The 22,907-nt window shown below is 44.7% G+C and overlaps 1 protein-coding gene across 1 annotated transcript in view; it reads right to left on the reverse strand.

Annotated features, from left to right (window-relative positions):
- Positions 1-3,044: 3,044 nt before the first annotated feature.
- Positions 3,045-22,907, reverse strand: part of col4a1 (collagen, type IV, alpha 1) — a 52,436-nt gene continuing 32,573 nt past the window's right edge. Inside the window, 29 exon segments of the mRNA XM_064326554.1 lie at positions 3,045-5,437; positions 5,961-6,133; positions 6,725-6,839; positions 7,056-7,233; positions 7,751-7,963; positions 8,084-8,182; positions 8,928-9,056; positions 9,699-9,770; positions 10,184-10,256; positions 11,003-11,136; positions 11,904-12,089; positions 12,774-12,824; positions 13,096-13,194; positions 13,532-13,612; positions 13,729-13,855; positions 13,984-14,123; positions 14,234-14,323; positions 15,611-15,709; positions 16,424-16,576; positions 17,087-17,176; positions 17,528-17,695; positions 17,929-18,042; positions 18,159-18,309; positions 18,675-18,772; positions 19,255-19,359; positions 20,590-20,682; positions 21,277-21,445; positions 22,017-22,208; positions 22,535-22,605. Of these exon segments, the coding sequence (XP_064182624.1) occupies positions 5,356-5,437; positions 5,961-6,133; positions 6,725-6,839; positions 7,056-7,233; positions 7,751-7,963; positions 8,084-8,182; positions 8,928-9,056; positions 9,699-9,770; positions 10,184-10,256; positions 11,003-11,136; positions 11,904-12,089; positions 12,774-12,824; positions 13,096-13,194; positions 13,532-13,612; positions 13,729-13,855; positions 13,984-14,123; positions 14,234-14,323; positions 15,611-15,709; positions 16,424-16,576; positions 17,087-17,176; positions 17,528-17,695; positions 17,929-18,042; positions 18,159-18,309; positions 18,675-18,772; positions 19,255-19,359; positions 20,590-20,682; positions 21,277-21,445; positions 22,017-22,208; positions 22,535-22,605 (3,545 nt within the window). The 3' untranslated portion in view covers positions 3,045-5,355.

Genomic DNA, 22,907 nt, shown 5'->3' on the forward strand with positions numbered 1-22,907 from the left:
CATGCTGTAGTATTATTACTCTTGGCTGAAGAGCGCTTTGTGTATACTCTTTGTATCACAGTTAAAGTTTGAAGTTTGAATGGCGTGTAGACAAAAACCTCACCCCAAAATATTACTTTCCCTCCCGAAAGGGGACAATTGGCAGGGGAAAGGGGGGGGGGGGCGAGTGGTGGATTTTCCTAAATTTCCACACACACACACTTATTTTTGGGAATTAAAAATTTGGGTTCAAAGGCCCTGTTTGCTTGCTCCACATGAGCTGAGGGGAAACCGGTCCTGTAGTTCCCGAAAGTAGCGGCCGCTGGCCGGGGAAGAGGGTGTCTGGCCTGGGTCATCGATCGGTGCGCGAGTGAGCCGGGGGTGAACAGGTTCACTGGAAAGCAGCCCAGGAGCCCTAGCACTAGCACTGTGGAGCCCTTTCGTCATTACTCCCTCTGTGCTCAAATCACCTTTGCAAATGGATGAAGGGGTGGGGGGGGGGGTGAGAGGGGTGAGAGGGGTTGTTGCCCTTTTGAACATAAACATCGCCCCCTCATGGGTCAGCCGGGAAGCTCAGGGGTCTGTTCCAACAGCCCGTCCTTCAGGTGTTCATGCGCAATCTTTCAAAGAGTGGTTTTCTGTGTGTGGAATTACCATCCGCTCAGTGTCAACACACATTCCCTCACCTCTAACAAGGCCCTGTGTCAAAACGAACGTGGTGTTTGTACTTTCCGGAGAGGTGTTGCCGTTTTAATTCATGTTCCTTCAGACAGCCGCACTTTCGGTTCTCTGTCTCTCCCCAGCCTGTTCCCTCCGTGGGCCGCAGCTCCTTATCCACGGATGATAAAAATAAGAGGCTCTGACAGCCGTAAGCACCCGTTTAAGGCCGAGGAAGCCAGTCATGGTAATGGTTCTTTTTTTTATTCGGGGCTGCATTTGTTGTCGTTGTTGTTGTATAAAAGCGGTCGGGCTGCTTTTTTGTCGAAGGTGGGAAATGTTAGAGACGCAGGTCGTATTCGCGGCCCCGAGGCCCAGCGGTTTCGTGTAACAGAATCCTGATTGTTGTCAGGTAAGCAGCAGCGCTAAAACAAACATCTCCTCTCACCTGAAACCTTTGAGTCTTTTTTTTTTTTTGTTTTTTTTGCTGTGGTCACAATGACATAATAAAATGCTTTCTGAAGGCTGGGAAACTGAGGTAAGCACAAACACACACACACACACGCATACAAACACATGCGCAGACACACTTACACACACACATACACACACCCCGGCTGCAGTTTGGGTTCGGTACATGTGGCAGGCTTCGAGACCCTGCTGTAGCGTTTGTATATGATATGAAATCTCAGATGGTGCTCACAGGCTGTGGAAAAGGCTTCTGTTGGGCTGCGAAGGCTCAGCGCTGCCAGTTTGGCTGTTTTCTCTCCAGTCTTCAAACCGGTGGTAGCAGAGTGGAGGTTAGGGTGGGAGTGGGGTTTGAAGGCTTTTTAGGGCCAGAGGGCATCCCCCTCTGTGAGTGTTGCCCAGAACAAGGACAGATGACGCCGGTCTGACTGACAGAAGGTTCCGGAAAGGGGAGAAATGAGCCTTCTGCTCTCCCAGTATGTCTGTATTGATGTCAGTAATATAGGAGTTTTACCATAAAATAAGTGTGTTTCCACACACATACTTTCCCTGTGTGCTTATCCCTTCTCCACCAACCACCCCCATCCCAATTGACTGACCGGTTGTTTTTTTCATACCTGGGGGCTGCTGTTCCCTCTGGTGCCCCTACCTGAAATACAAATGCTTTAAACAAATATGCCCTTTCCCTTAAAATGATTGACCGGACTGCAGGGTCACCGCTGAGCTGAGTCACACCGAAGACTTTTAGGGCTTACTCATCGCTCCTCCACCTGGCACTGAGACAGACCATGTGACCAACAGAGCTCACACTGGCGCTGTGGATCAAGCCACTTCACCCGATCAAAATCAGCATAAGCTCTGACTAATTCATGAGCCACACCGTGCTCGGATGCAGCTTCCAGGAGGTAAGGCTTCAGAGGTTAGTGAGGGAAGCTCAGGGTGATCAAAACTGCCACGAGATTTTGGAAGGAAGGAGAAGGAGATGAGGACAGAAGAGGGTAGCATAGGAAGGACACTAGTACGCTTCCTGCTAAGGATTGGTTCTGTCTAACAATAAAAACTTTGAACCGGAATCAAAACCTATGTCAACGCAATCGGAGCCAACAGCACCACAGGGCGGTGCGTGACTGGCTGTAGCGTCGCCCAGGGAGACAGGGCATTAGCTGGCAGTTTACTCCATCTGACTAGGCAAGGGAAACACCTTGGCCCAGCATGAACCAGGAGCACGTGGATCGTACTGTCAGATAGGCTTCAGAGCAGAGCCTGTACTTCTCAACGCTCCCCCAAAACCACACTGAAGTGGTGAGGTGGGTTTGCGAAAATGGGCGTCACAAAGAAAAGAAAGAATAAAATGGATTCTAAAACAAATAAAGTATTGAGAGAGAAGGGCAGACTTTAGACCAGGCCGGCCAGTGGCTTCCCCTCTATACCTGGGTTCCTCCTGAGATTTCATCTCATTGGGGAGTTTTTCCTTGCCACCTTTTGAGGGTTTCTCTCACCGCTGGGGACTTCTTTATCTCATGTGCTTGCTATTTTGTGGTTGAGGCCTGGTTTTTTGCTTTTTTCTGCTACTCTATAAAGTGCCTTTGCCACAGCTTTCTGTAAAAAGTGCTACACAAATAAGATTAATTTTCTTTGATTTGAAAGAACACATTTTGATTCCATTTTTTATTTCATGCCTCATCCATTCCTGTTAATGTTTTGACGAATCCTGATATGGAAATGAATCAAAGCATTTAGCAAACTTAAACAGGCATGCCTTAATTTGTTACTGCAACTGGCTCTGTTCACCTGGCTATAGTTTCTTTAAAGGGGAGATTTTGTAGGTGTTCCCTGCCCCCTTGTGGCTACTTTCTGCATAGAGGAGATGTACCTTTGAGGTCAATACACTGTTACAAGCTAGCACAGAACAATTCAGAGACACACATAAACTAAGCAAGTGACATTTTATACAAATTAATTTATTGTATGAATTGCACAGTATGGATTCTGCAGGAAAAGAAATAAGCTGACAAGACCATTTTTGTTAATAAGAGACTACACCACAAACCCATCTTCTCCAATTTCACCAATTAACTGCATTCATCTCTTGGTATTTGGAGTACACTCTTACATCGATTGACGGTGACATACAGAAACACACAAACAGACATGACATGACAAATGATGGCAACTCCTCTTAATACTGAATGATGACAATCACAGCAAGACACAGCAAAACCTGAATGATGAAGTTCATACAACTATCTCGCACAAATGGAAATATTGTCTGCATTCCGCTTCTTGCAAAACCTTGTTACAATTATCTGAAGTACAATATTTCAGTGTTCTGAGGAACTGTAGCCAGCTCTTTGATTAACTTGAAATAAAAAGTACATATTTTGCAAGAAGCAGCTGACGGAATTTCTTTGGATTTAACGGATGCCATTTCCTCCACTTTCTCTGCCAAACTAGCTCATCGGGTGTGCAAATGGTTCTTTCTCACATGTGAACTTACTGTCATAAACTGTGACCCTACTGTACTGTACTCTAGTCTACTGTAAAAAGGCACATGTGTGAATAGTGCTACTAAATTAAATTAATGTGCGAAATGTCTTCACCACTGAGTACTGGGCCACTGGCCTGGGCAACCAATGACAAATTCATGAAGTCACAAAAATTGACAACTCAAAAATTCACTCCAATCAGACATAATGTATACATTATGTATGTGTCTCTGCCTAACAATGGACTAATTAATAATCTAAATAAAATGCAGTAGATATCGACAAAAGCAAAATACCAAAGCAGTATATAAATAATTGTATAAATTAATAATGAACTAGCAATACTTATTGGAAATTAGTTTGCATAATTCAGGAATCAAGTGAAATATCATATATTTGGTTTAATTTGTATCACGTCTACATTTATTTCTTGCCAACAAAACACTGAAGACAAAAGCAACCTGTATATGAGACCAAACTGAATTAAGGAATGCAGGGACTGAAAGTTGAGGGTTTTTTGTAAGAGAGGAACTGTGGCAGAATCCTAGTCCAATATGAACTTCACATGGAACCAGGCAATTTTAATCCAAATTATTGGCTTTGGAGTGTGGCTGTTCGTCACCACGGTGATAGAACTGCCCTGTTTAAAGACCCCCGTTGTTCCCTCAATAGCCAAGTTCTCATAACCTTGTGATTCATCTCACTCCCTAACAGGGCAATTACTAGGGAACACTGGGGTTGTACTTTGGAAGGGTCTACATTATCCACAGGATGCCATAATATGTGGGAGGGGAGGTTAGGGTTACATTGTTTTCAAATACAAAATAACACTATCCCAAACCTGAAAGTGAACTAACATCAATCCCTACTACCCCTTTCTGCCTCAACCACATGACACACTCTGCATAGAAAAAAAGAGATCCAGGACTGTCTCTTCAGGTGTGCAACATGTAGTACTTTTCCATAATAAATATGTGCCTGTGTACGTTGTGTTATACTACCGTGAAAACTTCACTGTAGATTGACGGATTCTGATTAACATTTGCTTTTCGTGTGCACTGATATCCTACATATCTTCTCCCTAAGTTAAAATGAAAACATGTTGCGCACAAATTAATGTAATTGCCTAACATCTTACACGGCTGTGTATTGCGCACTTTGGAAGCAACATATTTACAATGAAGCTGAGGCTCTTTGTGGTTCCATCAGCGATGGCTGTGGCAACCTTCATCCCACTAACATATTTCAGTGACTATCACCTGTAACCAGTGGCAACGCAGGCCGTAACATTAGTAGAGCTTTCAAATACAAAACAAACAAAAATATTTATATCTTTACACTGATGCGGACGTAAGTGGTATCTGTAAAACGTTAAGGAATTATTCAAATGAATGACACGTATCAAAAAGGTAGATGTGGCGGACATCACCGGATTCACACACACAGCTTTAAAATGGACACCTGCTTACATACGGATACAGTCAGTGCAGTAATAAACAAAGTGCCATTCAGCAAAGAAACGTTGCGGTAGTTTGGAAAGGGAGCGAAGCGCCAGAGGTTCAGGCTCCCGGCTCGTAATCCTGTCGTTCAACACTGCATTCACTAGGCTTGTAACTCCGGACACAGCGTCTATTATTTGTAATAAAGTGTTTTGTTTTTTTTTTTTGCTATAAAGCTGTCTTTATCTTCACCAAATAGCACCATCGTTTGTAAAAAAAAAAAAAAAAACCTGAAACAATAAAATAGAAATAAAGCGATTTCTACATTATGTTCTCTTCATGCACACCTGGCACCTGCTGATGTGAGTTCGAAGATTGCCAGCTTTCAGGGTGGTTGGAACGGGTTTCCTGAAGAAGAAAAAAAACAGAGGTCACAGAGGTTTTTGTTAGGTCACACACAGTCACAATATCCTGTCAAGTAAGATGAGTTATCAATATCGCCCTCTACTGGCAGGTGGGAGGTCTACTCTGAAACAGGTAATTATATCCATAGATTTTATCTACATATGCTGGGAGTAATACATTTGCAAGCACAGGTGAGAGGGGGGTACAGGAATAAAATAACTTATTATTAGGAGACAGAGAGACAATAGAGTCATATTGCTATGTCAAATTTCTAATTTACAAATGTATTATTTCTGATATACATAACCTTTCACTCCTATTTATTTTCTATTATGTGATAAATTACCATATTGCGTGATGTTTGGTTTCACTTTCTGCCATATGTATATGCTTTGGCAATACAAATGTATGTCTGTCATGCTAAAGAAGCAAACTGAAACTGATCTGACAGAGATGCAAAGCGAGAGAGAGTGAGAGTAAAAAAGGAGAGGGTGACAGAGAGGAGGAGAGAAGGACCCAAGCTCACGTGAACATATCTTCGTCCTCGATGGTGGCCAGCCAGAAACTGTAGGAGTTGGCGTAGTAGTTGCAGGTGCCACGCCCATGGCACTCGATAAAGGGGGCGGAGCGGAACTCCTCCAGGCAGGACCCGGGGGACGCCAGGGCCTGACCGGAACCTTCCGCACCAGCGCTGGTGTGCTGGAGCGGGGAGAGGGGGACGGAGTGAGAAAACACAGAGGGAGAAAGAGGGACGGAGTGGGAGAAAAGGGGAGGAGACAGAGGGAGAAGGAGTGGGAGAGAAAGGGGGGAAAGGAAGGAGTGAGAGAATGAGAAAATGGAGTGAGAGAAGTAAAGATAAATAAAAGTGGAGCAGGTGGGGTATAAAGAGATCAGGAGAGGGAAAAAGAGAGAAAAGGAAAGAGGGATGTATGTGAGCGAAAGAAAAAGAGAAAGGAGACAGAAACATGGTATAGAGGGAGGAACATTACACACATGACATTTGAGAACTTGTTTGGAAATACAGCTTCTGTAAATGCTTAAAAGGTCAACTTTATGATTCATCAGTAAGTGCTGATTTACAATCTCTAGCATACGTGCTAGTACAGCATTCTGCAGCATGACATGGAAGATATGCTTCAGTATGTCAACCATGCACCTACTATAACTATTATATAGCTACCACAATGCTTAAAAACAACTGCTATTCTTCTAATTTAGTCATTCTCAACAAAAAATCATGTGACACCGTAGTTGCTGATGCTGTGGTGATTGCTGGTGCGAGACTCTCACCATGACGAAGGAGTATCCGATCCACAGGGAGTCCCATCCATTCGGGCATGCGGGGATCATTATGGTCTGGCTGTGGACCGCGATCACCATGGCAGGGGCCTCACACACAGAACACCTATCTCACACACACAGACACATACAAACACACACACACGTGTGCACACACACACACAAATGCATGCACAACACAAAGGCCATTGTGAGACATGGGAAGCTGAGTAGCTGTATTTGTTAATGGTTTCCTATTCAGGTACTGAAGCACCCACAGCCCCCAAAACGCCTTTTCGCTTTCAGAGCCCCGACCCCCACCTCACTAAACCCCGCCCCTCACCTGCTGATGAAGGGCTTGATGCTGTCACCGGTAACGGGCGCCATGCTCATGGGCATTGGCTCGGGAGAGGTCAGCCAGTAGGAGTAGTCATTTCTGGAGGCGAAGTTGCAGACGTTGTTGATGTCGCAGAAGAGGAAGGGCATGGGGCTAAACTTCTTCAAGCAGCTCCCCGCGGTACCTATAGGGGGCAGAGTGGAGCAGCAATCAAGACCAGGACCACATGTTTTTCTCAAAGGAACTACATACTCCACATCTTTCCAGAAACACATGTTGAGCTCCAACATCTACTAAGTTGCCGAAAGCAGAAATCTTAACTAGCTTGTTAATTATTGATCCATTGGAAACAGTCCCAAAGCTTTCTCTCATGTGCCTCTCACACACTAGCATTCTAGACACATCAATGTACATCATAATGTCAATTTGTAATATGATTACAATGCACTAGAAATAAAATCGATTTATCTACAATGTCTACAGAATAAGATTTGACTGATGTGGGTTATTCACCTAATTATTTGCTTGATTGTTAATCAAGGAAAATAAACCAAAAACAACAACAGAAAGTTTAGGATGGTGGCTGGGTTAAAGGAACCATTTCTGCCATTCCAGCTCAGCTGCCACCACTGGCAGCTACACCTGCCTTGACTGTAGGGGGCGCTGTCACTTCTCTGCAGTTCTGCACAATGGTCACTCACCCAGGTCCTGCCCATGTGACCTCTCGTTGCCCTGGACGTAAAGGAGGGAGTACCCATCGTAGATGAGGCCGGTGCCCGCAGGGCATTGAGGAACATCCACCGATTGGCTGTGTCGGGTCACCAGGAAGCCGTGGTCCATGGAGGAGGGACCGGGTGGCCCCACCTGACCGGGCACTCCGTCGGGCCCTGGGGGGCCAGTGTACCCTCTGGGTCCTGTTGGGAGAGGAGGAGCATCATCAAACACATTCACCAAGAAGGGTCTTCAGCGGGGTGCGTGGAACTGATAGCTGGGGGCAGCGAATGGGGGTGTCCCGTAACATTGTTCTTTCTCACCCGCTGGGCCGACGGGGCCAGGCTCTCCCTTGGTGCCTGGTCGACCATGGTACCCCGGCTGCCCGTCCTCTCCTTTTGGACCCTGCCGTCCTGTCACACCTGTGGAGGGGGAAGGGAGGGGATGACTCACAGAGGTCTCCAAAGCAAGAGAAACCACTTGCCTTTTTGGTCCCCGTTTAATAATGTATCCCCTTTTCATGCTAAAAACATCTGGGTAGTCATAACAGCATTATAACATACTACAATATTAACATAATATATGAAATAAGATACCAATCTGTTGTGCCACAGGGCAATGCTTTGCAGACATCTGTCTAAGATGAATACATAGAACTCCAAAATAAAAGGAATAAAAGGAATAAAACACAATGCTGAATGCTTGATTCTGATTGGCCACTTCAGTCATTCTACAGTCAACTATTTCTGAATAATGACCTCAGCTATGAGTAAAATACCACTTTAACTTTAATAATGCTTTTCATAGCATTCAGAAGAAAGAAATACTGGTAATTTTCAATTTTGCTACCCTGTGACACCCCGTGCTCAAAAGATATTACTCTACCGTCAATTTGACTCATATCTTATTCCAATACTCCCAAATAAGCCTATATTATCCACAAGAACACAATGGAAAATGCATTTATTTGATATTAATTGCAATTTATTTGGATTTATACTTTTAATTAATATGTTTCATCAAATTATTGATCAATTTCTTATGTAAGGTAAGTAGCTGTGTAATAAGGAAGATAATCCATGATTAGGTGGTCCTTTCATGCTCATGCAGGTAAAAAATTTGCCTTATTAAAAACCAATATAGACGCGTTGGAACTCAAAATGTCACCTTGCAGCCCTTTAGATCCAGGAAACCCTTGTGACCCTCTGGGGCCTTCCAGTCCGCGGGGGCCAGGAAGGCCGATGTCCCCTTTGATAAATGTGTGGGGTCCCTGGGGCCCGGGGGGGCCAATGTTTCCTAAAGAGCAAGAATTTGAAATCACAGCATCAGTTGATGGATTGAGAGGTACTACAGTGAAGTCAATTCCACATTGGCGTCACAATATAGCATAATTAACGCGTCAGCCTGTTTTAATACAGCGTCTTCTGTCCAAACAGATGTTGTTTGTTTTCTCTTATTTTTATTGAATCCAGAGGCATCTCATAATGATAAGATCCACGCCTCCCAGTGCAATCAGGGGAGAGGCATCTCTCAATCCCAGGTGTATGACAGCAAATGTGCCATTCGAATGCATATGAGCAGACCCAACTCCGCACCTGTCTTCTGTTAAGAACACTCAAGTCTGTCTCTCCAGCAATATGGGGATAATTTCACTACAGCCAGCATTTAATCAACACTTCTCCTTAACTTTGACTTACAAGAAAAGGCAAGCATTATGCTTCTTCTTCATAAACTAGGAAACCAAAACTATACATTTCATTGTCAGTCAAAGTCCATCAGACAAATGCTGACTACATCCGAATTCATGTCTGTGCTTGGATTACCCAACAGTCCTAAAGGACAATGGGGAAAAGGTGGGTGTTGTTGAAGAACACCAAAAGCTTATGCATCATGGTTACAGACAGCATCCATTAATAAGAGCCCTTCCTTCTCTCGTACCTTTCACTCCAGGGAAACCTCTGTCTCCCAGTTCTCCTTTCCCTCCAGCTGCTCCAGCTTCTCCTTTAATCCCTGAGGGGAAAGAGTGAGAGTTTCACTTCCTTCAGTTTTACCATCCTGCCCAGAGCCTGAAACCCCCTTTCTCACCATCACACAGCCTATTTATTTACAGACCAGACTTACTGTAGGATGAGGTGAGTCAGTACAACATCAGGACAGGACAGGACAGCACATACGTGTGTGTGCACGCACATTCACACACAGTCAAATTGTGGGACAGGTCACATGCTCATGCTTCCCGTGGTGCAAATCAGTACAATGATGGAATGATTTGACAGGACACAAACTAAATTTCTTTCAGCAGTGTAATTCAGAACAGTGATTCATGCACCCCAATAAATGTGTGAACCAGTATATGCACATTTATTGGAGTACTTTACAGGACACACACAAGACCAGTTGTTTAGGTTACGATGTGCACCCACCTTGGAATCCAGGGAAGCCTGGCTGTCCAATTTCTCCCTTTGGTCCATTAAATCCTGGCAGTCCAGTATGTCCCTGTGAAACACGCATACACACACGCACACACACACACACACACACACACAGATACGTTCATGATTGAGTTACATCTTGTGTCAGGAAGGTGCTCCTCGAGCAATTTACTATTTAATATAAATTAATCATGTTATTGTTTACTTGAATATTTATGAGAATGAGAATGAGGTCTTTTCTTCATTTGTTAATTAACAAACAGTGCAATACTGATCTAAGCAATTCATCTGAGCTCTGGTGGTTAAACACTGGAGTAATCATTATTCTGTCCAACCCCTATCTTTATCCTGATGTCCACAGTAAAGCAGTTATGGGACTCAGTTACTGTAAATTTACAAATGTGACAGAACCTCCCCATGGTAAATAAAGACTGTTTATACATGGGCTCAAGCAAGTTGATTGGTTTGTTTTTTCTTTCTCAGATAACTTCTGAAATGTGTACAGAAACTAGCCTGATTATATTCAATTGGACACAGAAATGTCAGCCCTTTTTTTAATGAGACGTTTTTCAGTTAAATTTCTTTTCTGCAATTTTTATCTCCGGTATCCAGGAGCTTTTTCCAGTGTTCATTGGTGTGAGTTGCGAGAAAATGTCAGAATATTTATTATCCTTGTGGTGATTTTAAGGATGGATTTTGTAGCGGAGTAGCCTAGTGTACTGAAAAGACGACACAGAAGGCCATAAGTTCCACTCCTGTAGACTGTTGATGCTGTGAACCCTGAGTGACAGACAATGGCGATGAACTCACAGGAGCACCAGGTGGTCCTATTTCCCCCTTGAGTCCTTCTTGTCCTGGAGGCCCCGGGTACCCATGGTCTCCTTTGTCCCCCTTTGAGCCAGCCAGTCCCGGTACTCCGGCGGGCCCCGGGGCCCCAGGTGAGCCTGTTAGGGGAGAAGGACGGGAGTAGGATTTCTGCTTCCACAAAAACGAAGAAAAATCAAGAGTGTAAAATTCTAGGGTGCAACTGTATGTGCAGGTAGCAAAATTCAAAAAATATTTTTGAAAAGTAACTTCAAGTGAATACTCTTGGAACATGGCAAAAAGAATTCCCATATAAACAACTCATTACTTGAAGAAAAAAAACATCAATTAGGTATAATAATTCCAGCCTCTTGAAGTAGCATTGTTGTCATGAGAATGCAGGATTCAGTAATTAGGAAAGAAATGTCGCCAGTGAACACAGATGGTGTGTCTTGACAGCAAAGAGAATCTTAATACCTTCTGATTGAATATGATGGTATCTCATAACAGCACTGTGGCAATCTTCCTAATTCTATCGCAACCTCAGATGGGCCTCTGTACACACGACTATAAAAGAGCACTCTGCTCATCCATTTTGAACATTGCCATCCAGACCTGTTAACCGTAAAAATGTCTTACAAAACTTAGCAATGAATAAAAATGAGTTCAAATTCCATGTGGCTAAACTATAAATTGTGATGAAAAATAATTTTTGGTGGCAGATCGGTGACAAAACTCACTTCATGCACTTCATGCGAGCAGAAATGTTTTGTGAAATGTGCTATATAAATAAATCTTGATTTGATTTGAAATCTTGATTTGATTCATTTGCCAGAGTCGCATCACTGCATGCACAATAAGGCAAGCTTTCCTCCCTCTCACGGGCAGCATGGGTGTTTAGACTTACCTTGCTCTCCAGGCTCCCCAGGTAACCCTCTGTCTCCTTTGGGCCCCTCCATGGATGACCCCGGGGGCCCCCGCTCCCCTGGCCGGCCCTGCTGCCCTAGGGTGCCTGGGTAACCCTTATCCCCCTTGGTTCCCGGGATACCGGGGCTTCCTGGAATTCCCGAAAAACCTGGACTGCCTTTGTCACCTGTGGAGAAGGAGGTGGGGTCAGAGCAATGGGAAGGGAGGGACACAGGCTGAGGGAGGAGCCATAATTAGGGGTGGTAAAGTCCTGCACAAAACTTCTCTAGTCCAATTATTACTCATTCCCACAGAGTTCTATCTAATGCACCAAAGCATGTTCCAAATTTTAATGTTTAAGTGAATGTTGGCTGCTTTTTTCATTCAATTAACATAGCTTTGATTACTTTTCTTACCTCCATCACATTTTTTAACATATAGCTAGTAGTTAGTTTTTCCTGTAACTCTAATCTGCTTTGCGAGGACTATTAAGTAGGGCCTTGCACATGTTAAGCATCCACTCAACCAGAGGCAGGGAGCACTGTCTGCTGAAACCTACCCACTTTCAGCTACACTGAGGCCAGTTATGCGCCATCAAGTGTAGGCTACTTACTGATTAAAATTCATTTTTCAAATATGCACACACACAGTTTACTGGGGTTGAATAGCTATAATGGTTTCTGTTCAAATAAAATGTAAATGGGGGAATTTTGGCTGGTGGAGTGGGTACTGACTTCGGAAAACCACTAGCCACAGTGGCTGGTAAGCCAAAAAGCTAATGCCAAAATACATTATTACTAATGACTGTGCAGGTCTAAGGAGGGTTTGATGTTTTGGGAAATGAAAAATGGGAAACCCCTGCGTGTCTCACCTTTACTGCCGACCTGACCCGGGTTTCCAGGGAAGCCTCTTCCAGGTAACCCTGCAGGGGAGGAAGAGGAAGGTGAAGACATGATGACAGATATTACAGTCTGTGACTATACCGTGGCTTCAAACACGTGGCTCTGTTATTACATTACCTAACACTACCTGGCATTACCGTACATCACTGTACATTACCTGACATTAACTAACATTACCCTATATTACATGCCATTGCATCCATTCTGCATGGGCGTACAGTACTGAATGCTGCTCTTCCTTTCCAAGCCAGCAGGAGGCAGAGAGGTGTGGCCCTTTTTCCAAAAACTCACCTGGATCTCCCCTCTCTCCTGAGGATCCTGGGATTCCGTCTATGCCAGGCTCTCCCTTCTCCCCTTGTGGACCCGAAGGGCCCTGTAGACCTGGTTCCCCTGGAAACAGAAGTGTCTCACAAAGCTTTAATTTATGTAGCTATAGAAGGGACCATTCTTTGGACCATTCTTTACACTCCTGACCATTGAATAAGCCTCACTGCATGCATATTATGCCAATGGTATCCACTGTGGGCAAAAGAGGGGGTTGAAGCAGGTATCCACATTTTAGCCATTGCTGAACTCGTAAATTGGTGAAACTCAATTTCCAACTAATTATGAGCCTAAGCTGTAACCTGTACCCTCCTGTTCTAGTATCTAGTTTTTTGGGAAGAGAATAACAGATAAACCATTACACACTGAGCCTTTTGCTGAGGCCATTATATACGGTCCTCACCTGGTCGCCCCTGCAGACCCGGTTCACCTGCTCCACCAGGTAACCCGGGGACTCCTTTCTCACCTGGCCGCCCAGGGCTACCTGCAGTAAGGACACACCCCTATGCTTAGCATTCACTGTGACAATTTGCATTGTACTAATGTTACACAGCAACAGCCAGTTGGCTGTGGAACACAATCCGATGGCGGGACACATGCCTTGGTGACCCTCGAACCCAATGTCTCCCTTCTGTCCTGGTTTTCCTGGCATTCCCGGGATACCCATCGCACCCTTATGCCCCTTGTCTCCTGGGCTTCCTGGAAATCCTGGCTCACCATTTTGCCCCTGGGGGCCAAGACACATAGAGCAACTTAAGCCAATGAGATGTGCTATACAAGCATACACGTGCACACACACACACACACACACACAGACATGACAGTGCATTGACACCCACATGTAGAGACTGTTACCTTTTCGCCTGGTGGTCCTGGAACCCCAACACCTGGCAGACCTCCATCCCCCTTCTCTCCTTTGTCCCCGGTCAAACCCGGGAATCCTGGATGCCCTGGGGTCCCATTTGTTCCTTTAGTGCCCTTGGGTCCAGAAAATCCTGAGGAACCCCATAAAAAATACAAATGAACAGGTGTCCTCCTTTCTTGTTCAACTGTGAACAAAGATAAGACACAGAAGAGCCAGGAATGATCTATCAGTGACTCTTACCTGGAAGCCCCATCTCTCCTATATGCCCCTTCAGTCCAGGGGTGCCTGCGCGTCCTGGTACACCTGGTTCTCCGAGGTCACCTTTCTCACCTGCAAAAGAGAAGTCGGGGACACTGTTGATTTCGTTGACAAAAACTAAGACAGAAAATGTTTGGCAACGACAATGACATTCTATGACAAAACGATTCCCTGTGACTCGTATGTCTGGCATAAGCAGATTTGCACCTGTTGTTTGCTGTTCGTTTAAGGCTTAATATTTTCTGTCTATTCATTTTTCTTTTTATTCTCTATATTATTCTAGGTTGCACCATGGTCTGGGTGAATAATTCATTTTTATTGGCTAGAAGGTGTGCGTTAAAACCGTTTGATGCAAGTAGTTCGGGTCAGGTTAAAACTAACTAACCTATGTAACCATAGCAACATGCTGACACAGTAGTTTGTGTCAGCAAAAAAGTTTATATTTCTAAAGCCAATAAAAGACCCCTTCTTATATTTTAATATTTTGCAAATGACCATGGTATAAGTGGAATACTCCACTCAGAGTTGTGCTTTCGAGGGTGTGAACGCACTCTGTGGGGGTAACCACCCTCCGTTTCCCATCGGGTGGTCCTTTGTCTCCACGTTGTGTGTTAAAACCATTCAACACATGTCTCATCGTGGATTATTCCAAATGTGTTTATCTATTAGTATACGATACTATAATATGACGCATGTAGCTAGCTAAACTCATTAGTGATACATTTTACAATACTAAAATATTTACAATGTCAACTGCTCTCCTGTTGCTTTGATTCTCCTGGTGGGTCTGTAGTCCTCTAAATTTAAATAATATAATATAAATAGCTTTTCACATAAGATGAGGTTATTGCCTTATTTACCTCGCATTGAGCAAGATGTGGTCTGTGACTAAATTCCATCAGAAGAGAGTTCCAGAATTGATAATATTACTTCCATATTCTTACAGGAATGTGCCCAGAAATAGTCCATATTCCAGCCTTTTTAGATACTGTCTAAGAATAACAAAAGCTGAAAGATGCTTGGAAGAAATTATGATGATTGTGGGATCTGTGTTTAAAGGTCAGTCGGTAATCATTTCTCTAAGAACATTCCAGTGAAAAGAAAATTGTGAAAAATGTTTCATTACAATTTGACTAAGACTGTTCATTTTCATGGACTAAAACTACTTTTTATTTACTAAAACTAACAGTATTCAAATGACTAAAATGTGACTATAACTAAAATGCAATTTTGCGAGGAGACTATGGCTAAAACTAAATCAAAATTTGTTGTAAAAATGAACACTGGTCACAGGGCGTTGTTTGGACGCTCTCATGAGCGGATTTGATATATTCACGGTGTTTTGTCTCAGTGCTTTACCTGGCTGTCCAGGTGAACCTGGATATCCATCTTTCCCTGGCATTCCCGGTACTCCGGGCTGTCCTTGGTGTCCTTTTTGACCTGTCCCCCCAGGTTTACCTATGGGGAAGTTGACCATTAGTAAGACTTAGCTTTTTTCTGCATATAAATGCAGTTTTACATTCTGTAGAGTTACATACTTAGTTCATTATTCTGACATTAACAGTTCAGAACAAACTTGCAGGATTAAATCCAAGATGCTTTTTGAACATAAACCAGAAGAAGAGAAGCAGTTCATAGGAAGGGCACCTACAGAATGTGCCATCTTGAATGCCTCTCTGATATGGGGCGACATAGCTCAGGAGGTAAGACCGATTGTCTGGCAGTCGGAGGGATGCCAGTTCAAACCCCGCCCTGGGCATGTCGAAGTGTCCTTGAGCAAGACACCTAACCCCTAACCCCTAACTGCTCTGGCGAATGAGAGGCATCAATTGTAAAGCGCTTTGGATAAAAGCGCTATATAAATGCAGTCCATTTACCATCCATTTACATACTTAGTTCATTATTCTGACATTAACAGTTCAGAACAAACTTGCAGGATTAAATCCAAGATGCTTTTTGAACATAAACCAGAAGAAGAGAAGCAGTTCATAGGAAGGGCACCTACAGAATGTGCCATCTTGAATGCCTCTCTGATAGGAAAAGTCCAGGCTCAGCTTGCCCATGAGCTGATGCCCTGAACCAGTTTTATGCAGCCCTCTGACACCCCTATCCCCAGGACCAACATTGCCCCCAACCAAATATATATTTCTGAACCCCTCTGCACCCCCATACCTCTGTCCCCGAGGTCACCCTTCTCTCCCTTCATTTGGTCCATGTCCACATCACTCATGTTGCCAGCAGGCCCCCGTTGACCAGGATCTCCTCGCTCTCCCTTAGGTCCAATATCACCAAAATCACCTTTTTGACCATCAAAACCGGGGTGACCTGGCAGAGAGAGACCATACCAGGACTGACACCACAGGAGCACACTGATACCGCAGTGAGACCACTGGGTGATGTCACAAAAAAGAATGATGTCATAGGAACAGTCAGAAAGCCTGTGAGCAAAGGGACAGACAGATACTGTAGCAACAGGCAAATGTAGAAAGTAAAACTGAGGCAATGTCAGTGGCCTAAATAAGAGTGTCAGCCATTTGCTATAAATTGGCTGCCATAGTTTGTCCAATATATAGTGAACTAGTGAATCATTTATAACACGTTCAGATATAACAAATCTCAAAAACAGACAGCAAGGGGTCAAACTAATGCCATAGCTGCAAACTAACAGACTGAAATGGCTCAACTAACACACCAGCAACAGACTGACACTGCAGTATCTGGCTGATATCACTGAAAGGACCTCACATGACCTTTTTAAAAAAGTGTGACATTTTAGCAGAAATAAATGCTTACTCATTGGGGCCTCAGGCTTCTGAGGGGAAGGGGCTGACTCACCTCGTAATCCAGGGGAACCAATATTTCCAGGGGAACCAGGCTGTCCGGGAGGTCCTGGGATTCCAATCACCCCCATCTCTCCTTTAATACCTGGGAATGAGGCCGGTCATGCTTTATTTAATGAAACATACACAAATATCTCACAACTAACTAAACAATAAGCAAACAAGTGAACCAGGAGTATTCAACATCATTCTTATTATCAAAAGGATTTCTATGCAGGTAACACAGAAGGAGTGTAAATTAAGGCATAAGCAGTGCACAGTCCTTTCTGTGTAGCTCTTTGCTATGGAAAGTTGTGTGGAAACACAATGAATAAGGTCACTGCAGTCAAGAGCTTCTACCTTATTCCTTTGTCTTCTAAACACAGTTTCAGCTATTCCAACTTATAATCTTGTGTGTTCTGAGTGTGTGTGTGTGTGAGTGTGCATGTTTACTCACCTTGATGGCCTGGAAAACCATCTCTTCCCGCAGGGCCTTGTCGCCCAGGCAACCCCTTTGATCCTGGGACCCCCTGAAACCCTGGGGTACCCTTCTCCCCTTGAGGCCCAGGCATGTCCAAACCGGCGGGACCGGGGTACCCCTTATCTCCCTTCACTCCGCCACGCCCTGTCAAAACACAGAACCATGAAATCAGAACCTCACGTGAGCTCACAGCACAGAACTCAGACCTGGGTATGTGGCATCAAACAGACGCGCGTATAAGCGTACTGAAAAAAATAAAGTCAATGACTCAATTAATGGATTGTCTAGGACTCAAAGGAGAGTTCATTAAGCAGAACTGAAGGGCCGGAGAAATGATCGTCTTAATAAAGGCTCCGGCGTGGACAGGGTGTGCTCACCGAAGGGGCCAGGCAAGCCCGGAGGACCCATAGGTCCAGGTAACCCCTGCTCGCCCAGTCCCGGGGGACCTGGGGGGCCCTCTACTCCATGTCTTCCAGTAGGTCCAGGTTCACCTGAGAACACGAAGGAAATCAAACAAAAATGCGCCGTTGCCAGGTTGCCAGGGGGCAGCTAGTGTGCACTGTGTTTTTGCTGGTTTGGGGATGCCAGGGTAACGAGATGAAAGCACCTTTGATTCCTTGAGCTCCGGGAGGTCCTGTCTGCCCCTCTTGTCCTGGGATTCCAGGAAGCCCGATGCTCCCCTTCTCTCCTGGGAAACCGGTGACCCCCTGGGGTCCCATGTAGCCTTTGGGCCCTGGCAAGCCTCGTCCCGGTTCACCCTGGAGCACATTCAACACATTAATCACGAATCACTCCACACCAGAGTCACAATTAAAGGCTAACTTCACACAGACATCACAGCATCATGGTTGTCACAGGCTTCCATAGTCCAGATGCAATTTCAATGCAGCCTAAATCTCATTTTTCGAAATCGCCACATTTCACAAGTTACTCCATTTTGGAAAACGATTACGGGAGGGATATGAAAATTCATGCAGAGCTGCATTTGGTTAGTCATGGCATGAGTGTACAAGAGGACACAAATAGCTTTACATGTAGCTACCTATAAACAGAACCAATTGTTGCTGTATCTGTCATCAATTGCCTGGCAATTTAGCTCACTTCCACACTTACAAATACGTACCTTTTGTCCATTTTTACCGGGACGTCCATCAAACCCATTCTGCCCGGGACGACCTGGCTCTCCGGGCACTCCCGGAGCCCCTGACATACCCGTATACCCTGAAGTTTGAGAACGAGTACAACACAGTGTATCAGTGTATCACAGTGTACCACAACAAAGTGTAATAATGCAAAGTCAAATAAAAGTTACGCAAAATTGGTATTCACTTAAAATTGTATTGTACAGTTATGAAATAATGTATTTTGATAAAAGCTTTGAAATACATCATTATATAATATGTCATTAAGGTTGTTACACACATGTTGTGTGTGTTTAACTTCCTTTACATAGAGACCTAATAACAATACTAGCACCAATACTATTGCACGTAAATATGTTGTTCATCAAGCTATGACTCCATTTTGTGGAGTGTAAGTGGATCAGAACGGAAATAAGTAATTGAGTTTGTGCCTTTATTTGCAACAGATTTTTTGAAGTATATGTACTCTTTAACACAGCAGTAGAATGTCTAGCTGCATATGGTACATTCTCTATGTGTGTGTGGTGGGGAAGGGGGAGCTGTGGTGTGTGTTTTGTGTACCTTTGGGTCCAGGTAAGCCAGGAAGTCCGATTCCTGGGAGGCCTGGGTCACCTTTCCGTCCGGGGGAACCTGGTGCCCCGGGATCACCGTGGGGACCTCGGTCACCTGAAGAAAGATGACCGGCATTACTGACCTTGGGTTCCCTCAGCTGTCCCCTTCAACTCGCTGTGACCTTTGCCTTTCCATACTGTGGGTCTGATTCACTAAGGGTTTGCACTGTTAAAGTGTGCAAATGAGCATGTTGGATTGCCATGCTATTCACTTGCGTAGTGAGAGAAGAGCTCGTCAAATTGCGCAGCCAATAGAGTAAGTCCCACTTTGCGCCTGACATGGTTGCGGCCATGCAAATCGAAATCGCGCCCAATTCACCAATACTTTGTCACTGCGACTTCAAACCGATGTTGCGCAAGTAAGAAACTCTTAAAGGTGGTGTAAACACCATGAGCAAAGACCAGTCAGGTTACTTTACAAGCAATGGCTGCTAACATTTCTGCAAGACGGAGACATCGTTACCAAAATCAATTAAGGCAAACAAAAGAGAGGATATTCCGTCCTCGAGTATCACTGTTTCTCCTTTCACGGGCTGAAATCATCCATCACGGTCCACACTCGAGAGAAGGCAGAACAACACTGAATTGCGGGGCCCATTTAATAGGCCTGTGCAGCTGATTGTTTCATTCACCAACAGCTGAAGTATGCAACTTTCAGTGTTGGGGGAAACTGCTCTGAAAGCGTAGTTGTACAAACCACCAATTACTTCACACTGGAAGTAGTTGAAATACAGTCAAGCTACCCTAAAGAAAAATATAGCTTGTGAAACTACAATTACTCAAAAATATAGTTCAAACTACTTAGTAAAAAAATTATCAAAAAAGTTATCTTTATCACGCTCCCCAGTCATGACATTGCTTTGTCTTGCAGATGGGGAGAACCGCTATACAGCTCAGTGGGGAGAAGCAGCAATGTATGGCAACTGGCAGTTGACCATTGGCAACTGTGCACAAAGTCAGGCACAGAGACAAGGAGATTAAATGCAGACAGACAAAACCACAGGAATGTAGACGGGCAGAGACACAGTCAGAAGCTCAGTCACAGATGGAGAGAAACTGAGATTCACAATTGGAGGCAGCCTTCACATCTCCCTCAGTTCACTGAAAAATCCCCATCAAACTATTTTTCAATTTGTGATAGACTTTCAGCTTGTTTCCTCAGTCGACTGGAGTAGAAATGAGCCCAACCCTATCAGCGCTGGAGTAAAGGAGGCCACACGGTCACCAGCAGGGCAGTTTCCTCCCAGTTGCTGGCACAGAAGCCTTTTAAAGTGACAGGGCTCACCTTGGAGTCCCGTTCTCCCCGTCTCACCCCGAGGTCCAGGAGTCCCCTGTGGCCCAGGCGAGCTCACACCTTTCCCCGGTTCGCCTTTGGGTCCTGAGGACGAGAGGAACAGGTGTCACTCCTTGCACAGTTTCCCAAAGATACCCAGAGCGGTGCATTATGGGAGACTAGGGCATAGGTGCATAGGCGCATGATTTGAGTTGCCCTGTAACCCACTGCAAATGTAGACATTTGGAAAACATTCTTTAGTTTCAGTAGTGCAAAGGTAACTATTACAGTTTGGACCACTTCCCTGACAAGCAGACAGACTGCAGGGGAGTGACTGACCACAGGAGTCACATACGTACAATAACATTCTTATTTTAACCTGAATATTCACATTTAACAAACTGCACCATGAGTCAAGTTAACACCTTATTCCGATAAAATAACCAGAATAAACCTGAATAAACCCAGTCGCTCATAATATGACGTGGGATATTAAACACAATATTTAATCACATAAACACCTTATTTGGAAGCTGGGAATGTGATATGACTGCACGTTCCATTGTGTACAGAATCTTGGATTATTATTCACTTGCTAGCCTGTGGCAGTGGCCAGCTTACATTTCCTGAGTAACTGCAAGACCTGTTTTAACGAGGGGTCTGGATTTTAGACTGATAAAACGGGGGCAGCGAACATACCTACAGAGCCTGGAGCTCCAGGACGTCCTGGTGCCCCGTGACTGCCCTTCTCACCAGGCTCTCCTGGTTGCCCGTAACCAGGGATACCTGGAGGACCCCTTTCTCCTGGAGTGCCGATCAAACCAGGGTCCCCATCTAGACCCCGGTCTCCTTTGATACCCACAGTTGCCTGGAAGAAATATATGGTGAATGTAGGCATAATTTATATTATTACAATAATAATTATTATTATTATCATTATTGTAAACTTTATTGATAAATTTTCTCAGCCACAGGACAGCCATGTTTGGAGAAAGGCCTTGAAATATGGGGCAGAAACGCTTGATTTGGAAAACACCAATGCTTTGTTATGGACTGCAACACTGTTATTTTAGTAGCCATTTTGTTTTCCACTGAATTACAGGAAAGGGCCGATGTACAGAATGAATGTCATATCATTTAGATTTTTCTGTCCTGGTAGGGGTGGTGACAACAGCGGCAACTGCCATTCATTGAAAGCTGGCTTCTCTGAATGGACCAGAATTACCATCAATTTTACTCTTACAGTCAGCTAATGTTCCCTTGCTGTCACTATAGTGATGACTGTACCTATAGCAATGCATGCTGTATTACTGTAATACGGTCTTATATTGTTGTCAAAATATAGGCTGTTGTTGCTATAGTAGCAGTTGATGTGATCTTGCGCCTTTCACAGAAGGTTCCACCATGACTGCGACCTTACGGTTCCAATGAACACTCACCGGCTCTCCCTTGGGTCCGGGCTGGCCCGATAACCCATCTCTGCCGGGGAGCCCATCCACACCTGGCAGCCCATTTTGGCCGTGGGTGCCAGGCACGCCCTTCTCCCCCTTCAGTCCCGGTGCCACGTGGATGTCGCCCGGCGCACCGTGGGCACCGGGGGCCCCCATCAGCCCTGGGTTGCCAGGCGTACCCTGAGAGAGGACAAAGACAAGCAGGGACACTCTTATCTCTGGGTCAAAAAGTTCATTTAAATACTCTCACCCTAAAGACACCAGTAAAATTAATGCAGTTCACTGACAGTTTTAAAAGAAGCATCAATTCTCTCCAGTATTCAGAGAAAAACAGACTTACATTTACAAGTTTCATGTACAATTCTTAGGAATCTCATAAATGTAATGTGTTCTGTTCTCCAGATAGGTGAATGGTAATTTAGATCTGAACGCCTGGGTGTGCCCAGGAGCCTGAAAGCCTGGTTATGGTCATGGTTGTGGTCACAGTTGTGGTCATGTCCGGTCACCTGGTTCCCAGGAGCACCAGCAAGTCCAGGTGAGCCCTTCTCTCCCTTTCGCCCGGCGGCTCCGGGGAAACCTGACATGGAGATGATGGAGAGATGCGTGAAACCACAGGAAAGCCGACCATCAGAAAAATAACTAGCCCAGGATGAGGAGGTCTGCTTAGCACATGGTCTGTTCCACAGTCATGACAAATGGAGTCATACAAAGTTAACCTGCATTTCTGCACAGTGGAGTCTGTCAACAGTTAGATATGGAAGGAGAGCTGTCCCAATGTGCAACCACCCTGGCATTACACAGAGAACATGGGCGCCATCTACAGCACACTCTTCAGTGCTGCATGCTGTATGGAGTGTGATTGCATTACTGAGAGGTCAC

The sequence above is a fragment of the Anguilla rostrata genome, chromosome 3 (genome assembly GCF_018555375.3).
Source record: "Anguilla rostrata isolate EN2019 chromosome 3, ASM1855537v3, whole genome shotgun sequence".
Lineage (NCBI taxonomy): Eukaryota > Metazoa > Chordata > Actinopteri > Anguilliformes > Anguillidae > Anguilla > Anguilla rostrata.